The following is a 22,112-nucleotide window of genomic DNA, read 5'->3' as shown; positions in this document are numbered from 1 at the left end:
ATAGTTTAAATATATTAAATACTGTTTTGCATGTTGTATCTAACTTGCTGGGATCCAACCAGGCGTTTGCAATCTTCTGCATGACGTGCAGCACTCACGTGGCTTCACCTTTCTGTCTTTGAAAAGCTGGCGCTGCCAAGGTGAGAGTCCTCGGTGCCTGCAAAGTTTAGAAAGTTATCTGTTGTTATCTTTTGGAATTTCTTTTCGTATCGGACATTGCCACTAAGCTCAATCTGCAGATGTGTGGAAAGGTTGGAACTTGGCAAGTTAATATTGTTGGCGGGGAGGAAGGGGGGAGCTCTACAAGTGTATACTGTTGGGGGGGGTGGCAGGTGGGCAGAACCCGGCAACTGTATAGATTGTTTTTTTCGGGTTTCAGTGCAGGCAACTCAAATGGTATTGGTATGGTCATGATGGCTCGCACTTATTGAAGATGTTGTGAGAGCAACATCAAACTATACCACAGAGCTTATGCCGGAAGCCTGCAGTACCAAAATTAACACAAATCTTTGCCCAGATAGGAGTACTTGACCTTTTGAAGGAAGCCGACGTTACAAGGAGGATAGAGATGGGTATAATCCACCCTGTTTTCCTGGATCCCTTTGCTGTGATGAGGCATCTCCGCCGGAGGTGGGCCCAAGATGCAGCTGCGGCTCAAGAGGAAGCCTCTCGATGCGAACAGCAGCAGCTGCAAGGCGAAGAAGAGCCCAGATATGCTAGCGAGTCTATAGGACACTGGTGACATACCTGCAAATGTCTGAGCACCAGTGCCAGAGGTGACTGCGGATGTCCAGAGAGGCCTTCACACACCTTTGCGCACTGCTAAATGATGATTTACAACCAATGGGTTTTGATGGTCACCCTATGCCTGTGGCCCTCAAAATTACTGTGGCCCTAAACTTTTATGCCTCTGGATCATTGCAGGGATCCACCGGCGACATGTGTGGGCTCTCTTAATCTGCATTGCACCGCTGCATCAAGGAGGTGAAGAATACTCTGTTCAGGAGGGTTGGCAACTATGTACGCTACAGGACAGACGCTGAGAGTCAGGCCGAGAGGGCCACTGGATTTGGGGCCATTGAGGGATTCCCAAAGGTCCAAGCAGTGATTAACTGCATGCTTGTGGCTATCAAGGCTCCCACGGGCCAACCAGCCGCCTTCATAAACAGAAAGGAGTTTCATTCAATTAATATCCAACTAGTATGCGACCACAGAAAGTGCTTCCTACCAATGTGTGCCGCTTCCTGAGCAGCTGCCATGACTCATACATACTTCGCCACTCCCAGATGCCACTGCTTTTCACTCCCTCCGTTCACCTTCAGGGGTGGATTCTTGGGGATAAGGGCTACCCTTTGATGACAAGGCTTCTGATACCAGTAAAGAACCCCAGCAATGATGCTGAAGAGCGTTACAATGCCTGCCACGACTCCACCCGAGCGACCATCAAGCAGGACATTGGTATGCTGAAGATTTGGTTCCGCTGCCTCGATAAATCTGGTGGAGCCCTTCAGTATGCACCAGACAGAGTTACAAGTATCGTTGTAGTCTGCTGCTTTCTACACATCGCACTACAGAAGGGGAAGGCCTTGCAAGATGAAGAAGTACGAGAGCATGAGACATCTTCTGACAATGAGAACATAGAGGGCACTAAAGAGCAAGTACACATGGGAAATCAGAGAGCAGTGATGGAGGCCAGACATGGTGAACAGTGCACAAGGGAGGCAAGGCAGAGACTAATAATTGAGCGTTTCCACAATCCATGAATTTCAATAAATATGTTCGCTCACAAAACTCACCATCATGCATTTAGTTTCAAGTTCTCTGCCTCCTATCTCTCCAGCATAAATGTTAGCAACTAACTGTGCCATTACCCATGTGACATCATTCATACAATTAAACATCATGCATATTGGCATGCTAATAATGTCAGTGGTCACATTGGTAATGCTATAAGGCTGATGATGGAATCAAAAGACACATAATCACTCCATGGTGGAATGTGGTTTTCAGACAATAAAGGCTGATGATTGGCAGGAAACCACATTTAATTAAAGTAAACATTACATATCTATCTCACCCATGAATACCTGTAAGTGTCTTTTTAATATGTTTGCGGGTGCTCCTTCACCGTGTTTGTAATGAGTTCTTTATGTTGATTTGTGCAACATAAATGAGATGCGTGGAGTCCAGTTTGCTGAAGATCTCTAACAGATTTATTAACAGCTAAACAGGTATATACAGTATAAAGCAAACTACTTACAGAACCTTCCTCTAGGTGTTACAGTTGCAGAAAGAACCTGGCTTGTAGTCACATGACTACTTCCTAGTTACCTCTGCGCTAGCAGCTGGACTGGAGGGCAGGCTGCTGATCAGGAGGCTCCTTGGCCTGGGAAGGCTTCAGCGGTTGTCCTCTGGGTGCTTGAGGCATGGAGGGTCCTGGCTGCCTGAAGGCTTCCTGCACTTGGTGCAGGACTGTCCTCAGGCATCGCAGCTGCTGGAGCTTGGCTCACTGGCAGAGGGGCTGAGGAGCCCATGTCCACACTCGAATTGCCCTGAGGGGAGAACCCAGATGTGGAGCACAGCCTTTCCTCTTCCTTCTCAAGGCTCGTTGGAACCTCCCTGCTCTCTGGAGAAGGATTAGGAGCGAGAATACTCTCCATGCTCCTGGTCTTTCTCTCATCCAGCCACAGCTGATTTGAAGTCATGGCCAAGGCGAGGGTGTGCAGGCCATGGCACATCTGTGGAATGTGGCTTTCCATGAGGGTCGCCAACCTCTCGATGCATGAAGCTTTGCAGTCATACGCCTGGGATATAGTAGCCATCATGACATGGATGGACTCCTCCATTGTCCGCTCGTGGCTGCGAATGGCCTCTGGCATCTTTGTTGTCTTACCTCTCTCTGCAACTCCGGCAAGCCCTGTTCTGTCGACACCAGAGGCTCGTCATCAGCCTGGGGCTCAGCATGGGGCCTGGACACCCATAATCCTACGACTGTCAGAGGCCTCAGCTGTTTCAGCCTCAGCCAGCTCGGGTACATGTGTGATGCTCTCACCAGATTGTGACCCTGAATCTAATGCCGATCGGAAACCCACCGAGTTGAGAGTATCAGTGCTGGTGGAAAGTGCAGGAGAGTCATGGGACAGTGTATCCTCTAAGCCTTCCTTGTCCTCAGAGGTTGTTGTTGTTTCCTCATTGTCTCTAAGCATTTGTGAGTGCTCCCCTGCAAAATACAATGTAAAGAACAGACATTAAGGTGTTATGGTACACATGTCACATTGATGACAGCATTACGTTTCTCTATAAAATGTAATTTCAGTTCATTCTGTGTTTGATGTAATCACTCTCTTCAACTGGGACCCCAAGCTCGACATTGGATGTGGCACGTCCTCCTTGGCTCCCGGCTAACTCGAGTGTCTCCTCTTCAGCCTGAGACAGAGGCTGCAGGTCGGGTACCCTGCCATCAATCCAGGTCGCCTCCCTGCTGCTGCGGGCCCTCTTCTTCTGAAAGATTAAGGATGCAGTTTTTGTTAAGTTCCAAAAGTCTCTACATCATGTCAATGCTAACATGGGCCCCTCTTCTGCAGCTGGGAGATGTCACTACTTTCAAACTGACTCTATCTGTCATGGATCTCAATTGGGCTAAGATAGAAACGAGGGAGGCTGGTCTTACTTATGCAGTCAGTCATCTGCTATCATTACGCTATGATTTTCCCATCACTGGAATGGCTGTGTCAATCGTGTGTCTTTACGCTCGTGGGCCACGCGATTGGGGGGATGGCCACCGTCATTTTGCAAAATGGCCACCCGTCGCGTAATCGCAGTGGCGTGGCCGCAAACATCACAGGCAGGACAGCAGCCATTTTGCACATCTGTTGCCAGTCATGTTGACGGGATAATAAAATCCAACCCCTTGTATCAAAGTGAATATTGTTTCAAGATTTAATCCCTGGGCTCATGTATTATCCTTGGAGTATAATTCAGTGTGGAAAACAAGCCTGTACCCTATTCCAATGAGGTTCTGTTTCATCTGAGGCAGAACTAACACAAGATGTACAATCACACAAAAAGCTTTGTGCTGAAGTCACAGTGAGACTAGCTGCTGTGCTGTAAATGTTAACTATATGCTCTTCATGAAGTAGTCTTAGATTGATTTATCTGCATGTGACATACTTGTCTCATAAGTAGGGAAGAATTCGTTTTGTATTTGTCACAGTGCACTTTACTTATCTGATTTGGGCCTTTGTGCAAACTAACTTAATTAGAGTTCCCAGTTGGGGGAAAATTTAATGTATGATCTCAGTCACCATAGCAGTGTGAAATTTCAAATCCTTTTACTAATACAACTACTTGAGAACAAATGATCAAATGAATAATTGAAATGAAAATGACAGAGAAATAAGAGAAAGTCTAGTCCACAAATTACATGGAGAAATGAAATAAATAAGAATGACACAAAATGAAAACTTCAGGGAAAGAAAGGGGACAGATTGCTAGAAACTATAAAGTCAAAGATTATGTGGAGATGCAGAATGAATTGGATTTTGTTTAAAATATATAGCAACAGATGGAGAAATTGGCCATGGATACTACATGCTGTATTTGGTAAGTAATTGGCTGGAGCTCTGATGAACACATTGGCATGTGAAATATGTGCTTTTTAGAGTTTTATAATTTGTCTGTCTTCCTGCTGAAGTATGGTTCCTCAGGTGCCAGGTGACCTCCAGAATTTATTCAAGTGGCTAATATTGATGTCTGAACTTTTACAGAAAGTGCCAGCAGATTATTTGAGTTGAGGAGGAATCAAAGCCGTGCCTGATTGTTCACTCATCTGATGTACCCACATGCACTTTTCCAGCAGATTTTGCAGGATAGTGTCCAGGAACAAGAAACCTACCAAAACCTTCATTCCCCTTGACCCAGGGGCAATGAGACCAATTGTCATACCAATACTATTGTCACAGTTGATATAAATTAACTTGGCATCGACTAGATCAAATCTGAAGCCTTCCGAGACTATGGGAGGAATTTAACTCCCCCCACGATGGGCAGGAGGGTTGGGGTTGGGGTTAAATTGGCAAATATGAAAAACCTGAACCCAACCATGGAATTACAGAATTGTTCAGCCCATTGTGTCCACACCCCGGCTCTCTGAATGAGCAATTCACCTAGTGCCACTCCCCCACATTCTCCCCATAACTCTGCACATTCTTCCTTTTCAGATAACAGTCTAATTCTCTTTTGAATGCTTCAATTGAACCTGCCTGAATTGAACACTCTCAGGCAGTGCATTCCAGAACTTAACCACTCATTGCGTGAAAAGGTTTTTCCTCATGTTGCCATTGCTTCTTTTGCCAATTACCTTAAATCTTTGCCCTCTTGTTCTCAATCCTTACATGAGTGGGAGTGTTTCACCCTATCTACTCTGTCCAGACCCCTCATGATTTTGAATACCTCTATCAAATCACCTCTCAACCTTCGCTTCTCCAAGGAAAACAGTCCCGACTTCTCCAATCTATCTTCATAACAAAAGTTCCTCATCCTTGGAACCATTCTCGTGAATCTTTTCTGTACTGTCTCCAATACCTTTACATCCTTCCTAAAGTGCGGCGCCCAGAACTGGACACAGTACTCCAGCTGAGGCGGATCTAATGTCTGATACAAGTTCAACATAACTTCCTTGCTCTTGTACTCTATGTCCCTATTAATAAAGCCGAGGATACTGTATGCTTTATTAACCGTTCTCTCAACCTGTCCTGCCACCTTCAATGACTTATGCACATATTCACCCAGGTCCCTCAGCTCCTGCACCCCCTTTTTGTTATAATGTCTCTTCATGTTCTTCCTACCAAAATGAATCACTTCACATTTCTCTGCATTGAACTTCATCAGCCACTTGTCCATCCATTCCACCAACTTGTCTATGTCCTTTTGAAGTTCTTTAATATCTTCCTCACAGTTCTCACAACCTACTGCAAAAGTACCTACTTCTGTTTGGGGGCATCCGTGTAACATGCTCTTTGTAAAATCCCAGAAAGCTTGTTATGGAAGGATAATGCTGGAGCCTATATTTGCTCAGTTTCACATTTATTGTGCAGACTGAAAGGATTACAAACATGTAGCTCCTCACTCAACCCTTCCACCAGTCTCAGTGAGTGTCTACTTATAAGTGCTCAACTAAGACCCCAATTAACACCCTTCACCTGCATATAATCAAATCATTGACACACAATTAACAGATTAACACTCCGGAGTGGCAGGTCTGTGATTATAATATGTTAATGAGGAGAAAGGATAACACTGCTTGAAGCCAGAATAGAAAGAACTTGCATTTATACAGCACCTTTCATGACCGCAGAATGTCCTAAAGTGTTTCACAGCCTTGAATTACTTCTGAAGTGTAATCACCATTGTAATGCAGGGACATGTGGCAGCTAGTTCATGTAAAGCAAAGTCCCACAAGCAGCAATGAGATAAATGGGCAATAATCTCTGGCTGGAATTTTTTGACCCCACCACCCCTGCCAGGAGCGGGCTGGAGGCGGGGGAGAGGGGAATAAAATTGAGTGGGAGGCAAGTGTGCTGTTCCCATCGCCTTCCCACCCCCGCTGCAATTTTATGAGCTGTGGGGGGAGGTGACAAATGGCCCACCCTCCCCAGGCCAAGTAAGGCCCTTAAGTGGCCAATTAATTGCCACTTAAGGGCCTCCTTCCGCCACTGCTGGGATATTACCAGCAGCGGACAGCCAAATTGCCAGCTGAGAAGGCCACCCAATTAAACATGGTGGCTTCCTTATGGGCTGTGGGGCCCTCTTGATCAGGCACCCTGTGCCCATGGAGGGTCATCCCCCGTGGCACATCTGCCCCCGCTGGAGCACCTTCCCCCCTGCCCCCCGCAATCTGACCCCACCCCACCTCGGCAGGGCCAAGCCGATTGCCCCTGTCGATAGCTCACACACTAACCTTAATTCCAGAGCTTTGTCGATTGCTGCTCCTCTCACTGGATGCAGTCCCAGCAGTGGCCACTGCTCCAGGTGGTGCTGCTGGGACTCAAGAGCTGCCAGCCCATTGATTGGCCAGCAGCTCTTGGAGGCAGGACTTACTGCCTCAGAGGGGTAGAAGTCCTGCCCGAGGCCAAATAAGGGCCTGCGCCACATAATATCCCCCAACATTTTGGCCAATGTAAAATTCCGTCTCTCTTTTAGTGGTGTTGGTTGCGGGATTAATATTGGCCAATATATTGGAAGAATTCACTGCTCTTTTTCAAATTATGCCATGGCAACCTTACGTCCACTTGAAAGAGCAGGCATAACATATTTATGCTTCATCCAAAATTTGCCACTCTGGACAGTGCAACACTATTGTCAGAAGTGTCAGCCTAGATTATGTACTCAACTCCCCGGAGTGGGATTTGAATCCACATCCTCTGACTCGGAGGCAAGAGTGTTTCACTAAACCAAGGCAGTTAATAAAAAAGTATTGACATCGAAAATGTCATTTTTAAAAAAGTTTCAACTGCCAACTATCACTTGGCCTAATTTTATTAGCATAATAACAACTGAAGCCAGCCTAACTTTATTTTATTTAACTACTGGCTGATTTTAAATTCCAAGGCTAAGTCGTTCCCCAGACCTAATTATTTTTCAGTAAAGATTAAAAAAAAAGTTGCAAATACTGGAAATGTGAAATAAGAACAGAAAAAGCTAATAATATGCAGCACAATACTTGAGAAGAGGAAATATAGGTTAATGTTTTACATTGGAACCATTGATTTTTATTTCCTTCTCTGTCTGCTCCACAGAAAACCTCACTTGCCTCATTTTTCAGTTCCAAGGAAAAGTCATTTTATGAAATTGCATTCCTGGCAAGAAGCCTCGCAGCACCAGGAACACTTACCAAAGGTTCAGGCCCACGATCCCCATGATTTACTGTTAATTAAAATTTTAAAATCTTTAACTCATGTTTTCTCTTTTTAGATGCTACTTTGTTGAGTATATCAATATATTCATTGTTCTTTTTCCCCCAAAACTGCAGTATGCAACTAGCATACTACATTAATTTTAAATTGGGCATGGATGTTCCTTCCTACAGAGCATGCATATCTTGAGATCACTCAAAAGAGGGAGAATATTGTTCATTAAAACATTAAAATCAATTGATGTCACAAATAGGGACTGGTTCAATTAAACTTTTAAAGACTGTGTTTAAAATGACTTCATCATTGTAGGAACCCTGGTCAAAGTACTTGAAAGCTTTCAGGCTTTATTATACCTCATGCCTTATCATAAAATCAAATGTGCTGTAGGCAGCTAATCAATTCCTGTCAAATTTATTGTACTTCCATAATACCTCAGCTGACATGGGGAAATCAGACAATGTGGGAATCAAACTAAAAACAGAAAGATCTGTCAGCATCTGTGGAGAGAGAAACAGAGTTGATGTTTCGAGTCAGATATGAGTCTCCTTCAGAACTGAAGGAAGGTAGAATTGTGATGGGTTTTATGCCGTTGAAAGGGGGGAGGAGGAGGAAGAACAAAAGGGAAAGTCTGTGATAAGGTAGAGGACAGGAGAGATTAAAATGACAAAGATGTCATGGAATGAAAGGCAAAGGGAGTGGTCATAGTTATAGTAAAAGACAAAACATTTGTCCAGAGAGAGTGTTAATGGCAGAATAATATACAGCTTTGTCCAAAAGCAAATACATGAAAAACAAGTTTAAATCCATAATCAAAATGGGGCTCATGATCTGAAATTGTTGAACTCAATGCTGAGTCCAGAAAGCTTTAAAGTGTCTAATCAGAAGATGAAGTGCTGTTCCTCAAACTTGCGCTGAACTTCACCGGAACACTGCAGCAGGCCGAGGACAGAAATGTGAGTATGAGAGCAGGAATTCAAATAGCAAGGAACCGGAAGCTTGGGGCCATGCTTGCGGACTGAGTGGAGGTGTTCCGCAAAGCGGTCGGTCACCCAATCTGTGTTTGGTCTCCCCAGTGTAGAGGAGACGCATTATGAGCAGCGAATGCAGTATACTAAATTGAAAGAAGTATAAGTAAATCGCTGCTTCATCTGAAAGGAGCCTTGGATGGTGAGGAGAGAGGAGGTAAAAGGGCAGGTGTTACACTTACTGCGATTGCATGGGAAGGTACCATGGGAAGTGGATGAGGTGTCGGGGGTGATGGAGGAGTGGACCAGGGTGTCGCAGAAGGAATAGTCCCTTCTGAATGTTGACAAGCGAGGGGAGGGGAAGATGTGTTTGATGGTGGCATCACATTGGAGGTGGCAGAAATGGAGGAGAATGATCCTTTGGATGTGGAGGCTGGTGGGGTGGAAAGTAATGACAAGGGGAACCCTGTCGCGGTTCTGGGAGGGAGGAGAAGGGGTGAGGACAGAAGTCCGCAAAATGGGTTGGACACAGTCGAGGGCCCTGTCATCCACAGTGGAGGGGGAGATCCTCAGTTGAGGAAAAAGGAAGACATATCAGAAGTGCTGCTGTGGAAGGTTGCAGCATTAGAACAGATGCGATGGAGATGGAGAAACTGGGAGAGTGGAATGGAGTCCTTACAGGAGGCAGGGTGTGAGGAAGTGTATTCGAGGTAGTTGTGGGAGTCGGTAGGCTTATAATGAATATTAGTAGACAGCCTATCTCCAGAGATAGAGACAGAGAAGTCAAGGAAGGGAAGGGAAGTGTTGGGAGATAGACCATGTCAAGGTGGGAGAAGGGTGGAAATTGGAAGCAAAATTAAAGTTTTCCAGTTTGGAGCGGGAGCAGGAAACAGCATTGATACAGTCATCAATGTACCAGAAAAAAAGTTGGGAGGGGGGCCTGAGTAGGACTGGCACAAGGAATGTTAGACATACCCCACAAAAAGACAGGCATAAGTAGGACCTATGCAGGTACCCATAACAACACCTTTTATTGGGAGGAAGTGAGTGAAGTTGAAGAATCTGTGCCTCACATGCAATAATTTGGTAATTAAATAAGCCACATTTGCACACCTTTGTTTTACTAAATTAACTAGCTGTTTAATTGCTAAATATGCTATTTCATACAATTTTTCTGGATTTGAGATAGAGGATGTCAATCAATTTGCACTCAGATAATCAGAAACCTTTCCGGACATGCCGTTAAGGCTTGACGTCATCTGGTGCACTTGTAGTCTTGTAATTCACTCCCAGCTTTTAATTCTTGTTACGACCAGTTGAAGAAGGGGTGTAGGGCTCCTGTCTTGGCCTTTTCCTGGTATGGCCATAACAGGATTTAATTGTTAAAACACCAATATTTTTAGCTTCCCCTCAGTGAGTCCTTGCTCACTGCTCTCAAATTGTAATTGTAAAGAAATTAAGCAGACAGGTTTTCTCAGATTTAAACAAGAAAGGGGTAAGTTTATTAACTTTAAAACTCTAATTCAGTTAAAACTACTAAAAAATATGTGATGTGACCATGCGAGCATGCATACATGATAAACACACACAAATAGATACAGAGGAGAAAGAATTAAAGTGGGGAAGGTTTGAAGTAATATCTGGAATTTAGTTACTGGTTTTGAGTTGGATGTAAAGTCGTTGAAGTTAAGTCTTGCAGTTCTCGTTGGGGCCCAGTGCACACTTTCAAATTTGTTTTGCTGGTCTTCTGTCTTGAGGCTTAAGTTACTTCCAAGGGTCCCTGGAACTTTGTGTGAGAGAGAGAGACAGAGAGGCCTTGCTTCTCTTCTTGAAGTTCAATTGCAGTCTGCCTGTTACGAACAGGTGATAAAGAGGTCTAGGGTTCTCTTTCAGCCTTCACCTGGTCTTATCATAACAGGGTTTAATTTTAAATGCACCGTGCTTTTGGCTGCCCCTTGGCAAATCTTTATTCACCGCTTTCCAATTACAAGGCAAAGAAACCAGCACAAACAGGCTTTCTTAGGTTTAAAGAAGAAAAGTTGAAATTTATTAAACTTGAGCTTTAACTCTAATTCAGTTAAAGCCTACGTATACACAAAGCGCCCCACACTAGCATGCATACGCGATACACACATGCATATAGAGACAGAAAACAGCAGAAGAAAAATAAAGTGGAAAAGTTTGAGGCAATATCTGAAGAGTTGTTGTTAAGGTTCCTCGAGCTCATTGTAGAGTCCTTGTAGGTAGATCTTGCTTTTTGTTGGGACCCAGTATTCTTCTTAAACCTTGTTTGCAGTAGGAGACTATTCTCTCTTGGGGTTCATGTGTCTTCAGTGGATTCAGAGGTTTGTGAGAAAGAGATGGGAGCAGACAGGAGAGAGATCTTCTCAGTCCAGGTGCAAACAGACTTTCTGCCTAAACTGTACAAATTCAAAAAACTCAGGTTGCCCAGCAGGTCAGTCATGTGACTAGCTGGTTTGACCATGTCCGTTTGTGTATTCAGCCATCTTAGCAGTCAACCTGGAATGTGAGCTCCCCCACCTTCAATGCCTGGTGATCAAAAGTCCGTTTTGGGTTGAATGTGTCAGGGAATGGCTGCTTTGTCCTTCCAAACACTGTCTGTTAATATGCAAATGTCTTTTCCAGCCACGGCTGGTCTGTTTAACAAGTCCTTTCTTCACTCCAGCAACAGTTTAAAAATCAATGTTCATGACAAAATGAATGTGCCTCATACTTGGCAGGTGGGGGCCGAGCATGACACTGCCTTTTCTGTGTCAGGCAAAATTAAAAAAAACCCAGCTTGGCCAGCCAGTTAGTCATGTGACTAGCTCCTTGTTTGAAACAGCCTCGCCTGCGTGGTTCATGGATTAATCCAGGCTTACCAGGCACTCTCAGTTTGGGGGGGCGGGAATGCTGACTGTTACATATTTAATGACTCTCAATGTCTCATGATCATCAGTATTGACAAAACCCAATCTGGCTAATTGGATCAGGGAATACTTCCATTGTCTCTCTAGGCAACTGTCTCTCAGAATACAAATGTGCAGCCATGTTTTCAGCCACTCAGTCCAGTGGTCTTTTTAAACAAGTTATTTCAATGTCCAGTAACAGTTCAAAAACAGTATTCCATATGACGAAATTAATATATTTCCATTTGGCAGGCGTGGTTCTGTCAAATTCTGCATAAGCTGATGTGCCCAGCAGTATGCCAAATTAAATAAACATCAATTTCCATTTGTTTCAAAGGATAGCATGAATGATTTGAACCTCATATTCTCAGATGTATACGGTTTCTCAAACCATCTACCTAGACCCTTTAATCCAGATCAGTAATTAAGAGAACGTGACTTGAAGTAGATTGTGGCTGTGTTTTCAAGAAAAGTAACTGAGTGAGAGATGAAATTGTTATTAACATACCTGAAATATACTGTATGTAAGGCAATGATGTCCTCTAAGCCAACATATTATTGCTGCCTGTAACCAGTCAGAATCCTGTCAAATTTTGCCTTTCAGGTATAGGATCAGTTTACTTTCATGCAACTTTGAGCTTCCTCGGCCAGATGCTGGATGAACTAGCAATCCTTTGGGTTCTAATGTGCGCCCTGGCTATGTGGTTCCCCAGACGATATTTACCACGGATTTTTCGACGAGACAGGTAACCCTGGATACAAAAGTGTTAAAGTGTGTATTCCATAGAATCAGCTAAAAGCAATAAAAATTATTTCTTGCATTGATGACCCATCGGAAAAGCTTTTGTGTAGTCAGGATATATTTCTTTATGCAAATGTAAAATATTGCGGATGCTGGAAATCTGAAACATAAACAGAAAATGCTGGAAATACTCAGCAGGTCGGGCAGCATCTGTGCAGAGAGAAATAGGGTTAACTTTTCGGGCCAATGACCTTTATGCAGTTTGATATAATACATTTGGAATCAAAATGTAGCATGAGAACCCGTCAAATGTTGTATGAAAGATTTTTAAAATTGTGTTCTTAAGTAAAACCTCTATTGGTATCTCCTTTTACATTCCTTAAGACATCAACATTTTATAATGAAATAGTCTTTGAAGCATTTTAGAGATAGTAATTGTTGTGGTCATCTATTTTGTAAAATGCCTATAAATATATAATGGGACATTGGAAACATCACTCAGCTCAAGGTTTCCTGTTCCCCAGCACTGCCTTATATATAATACATATAATATAAAAACAAGAAATGCTGGAAATACTCAGCAGGTCTGGCAGCCTGTGTGGAGAGAGAAGCAGAGTAAAAGTTTCAGGTCAGTGACCCTTCATCAGAACGGCGAACAGTTCTGATGAAGGGTCACTGACCTGAAACGTTAACTCTGCTTCTCTCTCCACAGATGCTGCCAGACCTGCTGAGTATTTCCAGCATTTTTTGTTTTTATATCAGATTTCCAGCATCTCCAGTATTTTGCTTTTATTATAAGACAGAAGCGCAAGGGGAGAACCAACTGTGTAACAGCCCTGACAACCAATTTTATCAACAGCACCTGTGGAAGAGTCTGTCATTCTAGAATTGGCCTTTATAGCCACTCCAGGCACTGCTTCACAAACCACTGACCACCTCCAGGTGCTTACCCACTGTCTCTCGAGACAAGGAGGCCAAAGAAAGAAAGAAATACTGCCTTATATATGTTGGATCTGTAATTTAAAGTATCTCACAGATAATCCTTAATCAAAAGCTTACCATGAGGGGAGTGTCCATCTCTCTACCATTGACCTAGGGCCAGGAGTGTACATTTCCTCAAATTGGGGCGAGTCTTTTCACACAGTACTTCTGTTGACTTTTCAGCAATTTTGGTATAAATTTAACAGCTGAGTAGACTGTGGTCTACTTAGGACCAAAAGTGTTAAAAAAGCCAAAATTATTTTTTGCTTTATAAATAGGAGGACAGACTACAAGAGCAAGTTTAAATCATGGATGGAGGCCACCCCGTCCATCGTGTTTGTGCCTGATCTTTGCTAGAGCAATCCAAAACTAATTCCGATCCACGGGCAGGATTTTCCTGCGGGCTTCGGGATTCTGCCGTCAGGCTCAAATGGGGGACAGGAGCCTCGGAAACAGTCACGCATTTGTGATTTTCCCTGAATTGGCCAATTAGTGGCCGGGTGCTCGCTCACCATCCAATAAAGGACGGTGGGGGTACTTTCAAAGCTGCAGGCCAATAGAGGGCCCTCCAGCATGAAAGCAGCAGCAGGTTGTCTAGGCAGGTATGTGAGAGAGAGGCGTCCTCTCTCCAACTTCTTCAGATTTAAACCAAAAATGTCCTTTGCAACTGGGCGACCACTATTGTGTGGGGATTCCCTCCACATGGCAGCCTGCAGCTGTTGCTGATCCATGCAGGTTCAGGGGTTTCTCTAAATCTCCCTGGAGCGCTGGCCTCCCTGGTCTGCCGCCGGGAGGCCACCTCCAGGCAGTTGTACTGTCCCCCGCCACCTGCAAGGTCCTGGAGGCCAACGGGAAAATCCTAGTCAGCCTCCGACAACAGGCCTCAGTAGCCTTAAATTCGTTCAATTGGCTACCCACCACTTGGCGAAAGGTAGCCCTCCCACAACAAACTACCCCCCATCCTACCTGTGGGAAAATGGGTCAGGAGCAGGATGGAACCTGGAAACTTGCACTCTGACTGGCGGTGCCATTTTTAGTACCTGCCCGCCTCCTTTCCTGGCCATGGTGGGTGCTAAAATTCCTGCTCCTGGTCTCTCTCGATAGCCCTCTATCTTCCTTTGTTTCACATATTTATCCAGTTTCACTTAAGATATGCAACGATGTCAGCCTCAACTATTCCCTATGGCAAAAAATTTCACATTGCAAGAAGTTTCTATGTAAAGAAATTTCAACTGATCCTTCTCCTCACTTTCTTAATGACCATTTTAAAATTATCACTGACTCCCCAGCCAGAGAAAATTGTTTTTTTGCGATTCACCCTATCAAACCCTTCATAATTTTAAAAACCTCAATTTAATTTCCTCTTAGCTGCCTCTGTTCCAATCAAAATAGTCCCAATGTCTCAAATCTGACCTCATCAGTGTATCAGCACCAACAACAATTTGCATTTATATTGCACCTTTAACTTAGGAAAACATCCCAGGGCACTTGGATAGGCTAGGGTTGTTTTCGTTAGAGCAGAGAAGGCTGAGGCAGAACCTGATTGAGGTATACAAAATTATGAAGGGCATTGATAGGATAGAAAGGAAGAAACTTTTTCCCTTAGCGGAGGGATCAATAACCAAGGAGCATAGATTTAAGGTAAGGGCAGGAGGTTTAGAGGGGATTTGAGGAAAAGTTTTTTCACCCAGAGGGTGGTTGGAATCTGGAACACACTACCTGAAGAGGTGGTAGAGGCTGGAACCCTCACAACATTTAAGAAGTATTTAGATGAGCACTTGAAACACCATACCAAACTAGGCTACAGGCCAAGTGCTGGAAAATGGGATTAGAATAGATAGGTGCTTAATGGCCGGCGTAGACACGATGGGCCAAAGGCCCTATTTCTGCTGTATAACTCTATGACTCTATGACTATGACACTTCACAGGAGCACAATAGATGAAAGTTAACACCGAGTCAAAGGTAATATTGGGAGGGTTGATTAAAAGCTTGATTAAAGAGGTAGGTTTGAAGGAGGGCCTTAAATGGGGAGAGAGAAGTTTAGGGATTTCAGAATTTAGGCTTAGACGGCTGAAGGCATTGCTGCCAATAGTGGGGAGAAGGGAATGGGGGATGCATAAGAGTCCAGTGTTGGAGGAATGTGGAATTCCTGAAGGGAGGGGCAAGGCATTGGAGGACTTTGAACACAAGCTTGAGAATTTTAAATTCATGTTGTTGGACTGAGAGCCAAGTTAGGTCAGCAAGCATAGGGGTAATGGGTAATGGGACTTGCAGCAGGTTAGGATATGGACAGCAGTGTTTTGGATGAGCTCAAATTGATGGAAGATGGAAGATGGGAGACTGGTCAGGAGAATATTCGAATAATCAAATAAGGAGGAAACAAAAGCATGAATGATGTTTTCAGCAGCAGATGAGCGGGATTGGAGATGGGCGATATTCGGGGTTCAAAACAGTTGGTCTTTGTGATGGAAGGGATGTGGAGTTGAAAGCTCAGCTCAGGGTCAGGTAGGCACTAAAGTCATGAACAGCCTGCTTCAGCCTGAGACAGCTACCAGGGAGAAGGATAGAATTGGTTGCAAGAGAATGGAATTTGTGGTGGGGACTGGAAATAGTGCCTTCTGTCTTCCCAATGTTTAACTGAAGGAAATTGCTGCTTATTCAGGACTTTTAAAAAAATTTGGTCATGAAATGTGGGTATGGCTGGCAAGGCCAGCATTTATAGCCTAACTTGAATTGCCCTAGAGAAGCTATGGTGAGTCGCCTTCTTGAAACACAGTCTTCAATGTGGTGTAAGTACACCCACAATGTGGTGTAAGTACACCCACAAAGTTCCAGGATTTTGACCCAGTGACAATGGAGGAACAGCATTATATTTCCAAGTCAGGATGGAGTATGACTTAGGAACTTGGAGGTGGTGGCACCTGCTGCCTTTGATCTTCTAGGGTTAGAGCCTGGGAGGTCAAAGAAACCTTGGTGAGTTGCTACAGTGCATCTTGTAGATGGTACACATTGCTGCAACTGTGTGCCAATGGTTGAAGGAGTAAATGTTTAAGGTGGTGGATGGGGTACCAATCAAGTGGGCTGCTTTGACCTGGATGGTGTCGTGCTTCTTGAGTATTGTTGGAGCTGCACCCATCCAGGCAAGTGAGGAGTAATCCATCACACTCCTGACTTGTGCTTTGTAGATGGTGGAAAGGCTTTGAGAAGTCAGGATGGGAGTCACTCACTGCAGAATTCCCAGCCTCTGACCTGCTCTTGTCGGCACATTATTTATGTGGCTGGCCCATTTAAATTTTTGATCCATAGTGATGTTGATGGTGGGGGATGTGGCAATGGTAATGCCATTGTAGATCAAGGGGAGGTGGTTAGATTCTCTCTTGTTGTAGATTGTCATTGTCTGGCACTTGTGTGGCAGGGAATATTACTTGCCACTCAGCAATCCAAGCTTCAATGTTGTCCAGGCCTTGCTACATGCAGAAAGGACTGCTTCATTATCTGAGGAGCCGCAAATGGAACTGAACACTGTGCAATCAGCAGTGAACATCCTCATTTCTGACCTTTATGATTCAGAGAGGTCGTTGATGAAGCAGCTGAAGATAGTTGGGCCTAGGACACTACCCTGAGGAACTCCTGCAGTGATGTCCTGGGGCTGAGAAGATTGTCCTTCAACAAACATAACCATCTTCCTTTGTGTTGAGTATGACTCCAGCCAGTGGAGAGTTTTCCCTCTGATTCCCATTGACTTCAATTTTACTAGGGCTCCTTGATGCTACACTTGGTCAAATGCTGCCTTGTTGTCAAGGGCTGCCACTCTCACCTCTGGAATTCAACTCTTTTGTCCATGCTTGGACCAAAGTTGATTAAGGTCAGGTGCTGAGTGGTGCTGCTGGAACCTAAACTAAGCACCGGTAAGCAGCTTATTGGTGAGTAAGTGTTGCTTTGATAGCACTGTCAATGACATCTTCCATCTCTTTGCTGATGATTGAGAGTAGACTGATGGAGTGGTAATTGGACAGATTGGATTTGTCTTGCATTTTTATTTAATTTATTTTATTTAGAGACACAGCACTGAATCAGGCCCTTCGGCCAACAACCACCCATTTATACTAACCCTACAGTAATCCCATATTCACTACCACCTACCTACATTAGGGGCAATTTACAATGGCCAATTTACCTATCACCTGCAAGTCTTGGACTGTGAGAGGAAACCGGAGCACCCGGCGAAAACCCACGCGGTCACAGGGAGAACTTGCAAACTCCGCACAGGCAGTACCCAGAATTGAACCTGGGTCCCTGGAGCTGTGAGGCTGCGGTGCTAACCACTGCACCACTGTGCCGTCCATTTTGTGGACAGGGCATACCTGGGCTATTTTCCACATTGTCTGGTAGATGCCAGTGTTGTCCCTCCTGGAGGCGCAGTTAGTTCTGGAGCACAAGTCTTCAGCATGTTATCTGGTCCCGTAGCCTTTGCTGTGTCCAGTGCATTCAGCTGTTTCCTGAAATCACTTGGAATGAATCAAATTAGCTGAAGACTGGCTTCCATGGCAGTGGGGAGCTCAGGAGGAGGCTATGATGGTTCATCCACTTGACACTTCTAGCTGAAGATGGTTGGAAACACTTCAGCCTTGGTATGAGGCACGAGTTGGCTATGATGGATTGGGAAACGTTACTTAAAGGGATGACGGTGGATAGGCAATGGCAAACATTCAAAGAACGCATGGATGAACTGCAACAGTTGTTTATTCCTGTCTGGCGCAAAAGTATAACGGGAAAGGTAGTCAAACCATGGCTTACAAGGGAAATTAGAGATAGCATTAGATCCAAGGAAGAGGCATACAAATTCACCATAAAAAACAACAGACCTGAGGATTGGGAGCAGTTTAAAATTCAGCAAAGGAGGACCAAGGGATTGATTAAGAAGGGGAAAATAGAGTACGAGAGCAAGCTTGCGGGGAACATAAAAACTGACTGTAAAAGTTTCTATAGGTATGTGAAGAGAAAAAGATTGGTGAAGACAAATGTAGGTCCCTTACAGTCAGAAACAGGGGACTTTATTATGGGGAACAAAGAAATGGCTGACCAACTAAATGCATACTTTGGTTCTGTCTTCGCAAAGGATGACACAAATATCAAAGCAGAAATGTTGGGGAACACAAGGCTTAGTGAGACAGAGGAACTGAAGGAAATCAGTATTAGTAGAGAAATGGTGTTGGGTAAATTGATGGGATTGAAGGCCAATAAATCCACAGGGACTGATAATATACATCCCAGAGTACTTAAGGAAGTGGCCCTAGAAAGAGTGTATGCATTAGTGGTCATCTTCCAAGATTCTGTAGACTCTGGAACAGTTCCTACAGATTGGAGGGTAGCTAATGTAACCCCACTGTTTAAAAAGGGAGGTAGAGAGAAAACAGGGAATTATAGACCAGTCAGCCTGACATTAGTAGTGGGGAAAATTCTAGAGTCAGTTATAAAAGATTTTATAGCAGAGCACTTGGAGAACAGTGGTAGAATCAGACAATCGGACAGAGTCAGCATGGATTTACGAAAAGGAAATCATGCTTGACAAATCTACTAGAATTCTTCGAGGATGTAACTAGTAGAGTTGATGAGGGGGAGCCAGTGGATGTGGTTTATTTGGACTTTCAGAAGGCTTTCAACAAAGTCCCGCATAAGAGATTAGCATGTAAAATTAAAGCACATGGGATTGGGGGTAATATATTGCGATGGATAGAAAATTGGTTGGCAGACAGGTAACAAAGAGTAGGAATAAACGGGTCTTTTTCCAAATGGCAGGCAGTGACGAGTGGGATACCACAGGGATTGGTGCTAGGACCCCAGCTATTCACAATATATATTAATGATTTAGATGAGGGAACTAAATGTAAAGCTCCAAATTTGCAGATAACACAAAACTGGGTGGGCGGGTGAGTTGTGAGGCGGATGCAGATAGGCTTCAGGGTGATTTGGACAAGTTAAGTGAGTGGGCAAATGCATGGCAGATGCAGTATAATGTGGATAAATGTGAGGTTATCCACTTTGGTAGCAAAAACAGGAAGGTAGATTATTATCTGAACGGCTATAAACTGAGAGGGGAATATGCAGTGAGACCTGGGTGTTCTCGTACACCAGTCGCTGAAGGTAAGCATGGAGGTGCAACAGGCAGCAAAAAAGGCAAATGGTATGTTGGCCTTCATAGCAAGAGGATTCGAGTACAGGAGCAGGGATGTCTTGCTGCAATTATACAGGGCCTTGTTGAGGCCAAACCTGGAATATTGTGTGCAGTTTTGGTCTCTTTATCTGAGGAAGGATGTTCTTGCTATAGAGGGAGTGCAGCGAAGGTTTACCAGACTGATTCCTGGGATGGCGGGACTGAAGTATGAGGAGAGCTTGAGTCGCTTACGATTATATTCGCTGGAGTTCAGAAGAGTGAGGGGGGATCCCATAAAAACCTATAAAATTCTAACAGGACTTGACAGGGTAGCTGCAGGAAGGATGATCCCGATGGTGGGGGAGTCCAGAACCAGGGGTCATAGTCTAAGGATACGGGGTAAACCTTTCAGGACTGAGATGAGGAGATATTTCTTCACCCAGAGAATGGTGAGCCTGTGGAATTCGCTACCACAGTAAGCAGTTGAGGCCAAAATATTGTATGTTTTCAAGAAAGAGTTAGATATAGCTCTTGGGGCGAAAGGGATCAAAGGGTATGGGGAGAAAGCGGGAACAGGTTACTGAGTTGGATGATCAGCGATGATCATTATGAATGGCGGTGCAGCTTGAAGGGCCGAATGGCCTACTCCTGCTCCTATTTTCTATGTTTCTATGTCTTTTGCACTGGTGTGCTGGGCTCCCCCGTCATTGAGGATGGGAATGTTCATGAAGCCTCCTCCTTCTCCTGCTCATTGTTTAATTGTCCACCATTCATGACTGGATGTGGCAGAATGCTTAGCTCTGTCTATAGTGTGCTCCTTCAGGTGTTTAGCATGCATGTAGTCCTGTGTAGTAGCATCTCCAGGCTGGCAGCTCATTTTTTGGTATGCCTGATGCTGCTTCTGGCATGTTGTCCTACGCTCCTCATTGAAGTAGGGTTGGTCCCCTGCTTGATAGTAATGGTAGTGTGAGGGATATGCTGGGCCATGAAGTTACTGATTGTGGTTGAATACAATGCTGCTGCTAATGGTCCATAGTGCCTCATGGATGCCCTGTTTTGAGCTGCTAGATCTGTCCTGAATCATACCAATTTAGCATGGTGGTAGTGCCACAAAGGATGGAGGGTGTCCTCAGTGTGAAATCAAGACTTCATCTCCACAAGGACTGTGCAGTGATCAACCTACAAATATTGTCATGGACAGATGGATCTGAGACAGGTAGATTGGTGAGGTAAAGTAGGTTTTTCGCTCTTGTTGGTTCTCTCACCACTTGCCGCAGACATGTCATTCAGGACTCGGCCAGCATGGTCAATGGTGATCCTACCAAGACTTTCTTGGTGATGGACGTTGAAGTCCCCAACGCAAAGTACATACCCTCAAGTGTTGTTCAACATGGAGGAGTACTGATTCATAGCTGAGGGAGGGCGCTAAGTGGCAATAAGCAGAAGGTTTCATTGGTTATATTTGGCCTGATGCAACAAGACTTCATGGGGACCAGAGTCAATGTTTAGGACTCCTAGAGCCACTCCCTCCCGACTGTATAGCACTGTGCTGTCGCCCCTGATGGGTCTGCCATCCCCGTGGGACAGGATATACTCCGGGATGGTGATGAGGAGTCTGGGACATTGTAAGGTATGATTTTGTGACTGTGACTAAGTCAGAATGTTGCTTGACTCGTCTGTGGGAGAGTTTTCCCAATTTTGGCACAAGTCTCCAGATGTTAGTGAGGTGGATTTTGCAGGGTCGACTGGACTGAGTGTGTCTTTGTCTTTTCTAGTGCTGAGGTCAATGCTTGGTGGTCCATCCTGTTTTATTCTTATTGTTTGTTTCTAGCTTTGCTACAACTGAGTGGCTCGCTAGGCCATTTTAGAGGGCATTTAAGAGTTAGCCACATTGCTGTGGGTCTGGAGTTACATACCAGCTAGACTGGGTAAGGACAGCAGATTTCCTTCCCGAATGGACATTAGTGAAGCAGATGGATTTTTACAACAATCCGGTAGTTTGATGGTCACCATTATCAACCCTAGCTTTTTATTCCAGACTTTATTTAATTAACTGAATTTAAATTCCCCAGCTGCTGTGGTGGGATTTAAACTCCTGGCTCTGGATCATTAGACTGCTCCTCTGGATAATTGATCCAGTAACATAACCATAATGCTATGTTGAGGTTAAATACCAGAAATCTGAAATAAATTGAGGAATGGTTGCAATGGTTTGTCAATATCTGTACAAATATGCAGCAATTCTCTCAACAGATGCTGACAGATCCATTGGGCTGGATTTTACCATACGCGGACGGGACTGCGCCACCGACGTAAAATTCGGTGGCGAACCTGCTTCCGCCTAGCCCAGGGATCCTACCCACATTTTACGGGTCCCCAGGCTTTAGTTGTCCGGAGACAGGACTTCCACCCGGGAGCAGTGGCCACTGCTGGGACTGCAGCCCGC

General features: G+C 44.5%; 1 protein-coding gene across 3 annotated transcripts in view; it reads left to right on the top strand.

Annotated features, from left to right (window-relative positions):
• The window catches only part of acer2 (alkaline ceramidase 2), a 123,109-nt gene that overhangs the window by 28,729 nt on the left and 72,268 nt on the right, over positions 1–22,112 (top strand). For all 3 annotated transcript variants that reach the window (XM_068030275.1, XM_068030276.1, XM_068030274.1), the window contains exon 3: positions 12,392–12,533. In XM_068030275.1, coding sequence (XP_067886376.1) covers positions 12,392–12,533 — 142 coding nt within the window. The remainder of the gene's footprint in view (positions 1–12,391; positions 12,534–22,112) is intronic.

The sequence above is a fragment of the Heterodontus francisci genome, chromosome 4, assembly GCF_036365525.1.
Source record: "Heterodontus francisci isolate sHetFra1 chromosome 4, sHetFra1.hap1, whole genome shotgun sequence".
NCBI classification, from domain to species: Eukaryota; Metazoa; Chordata; class Chondrichthyes; order Heterodontiformes; family Heterodontidae; genus Heterodontus; species Heterodontus francisci.
The sequence above is the reverse complement of the archived record's forward strand: the minus strand, read 5'-3'. Positions and strand labels throughout refer to the sequence as shown.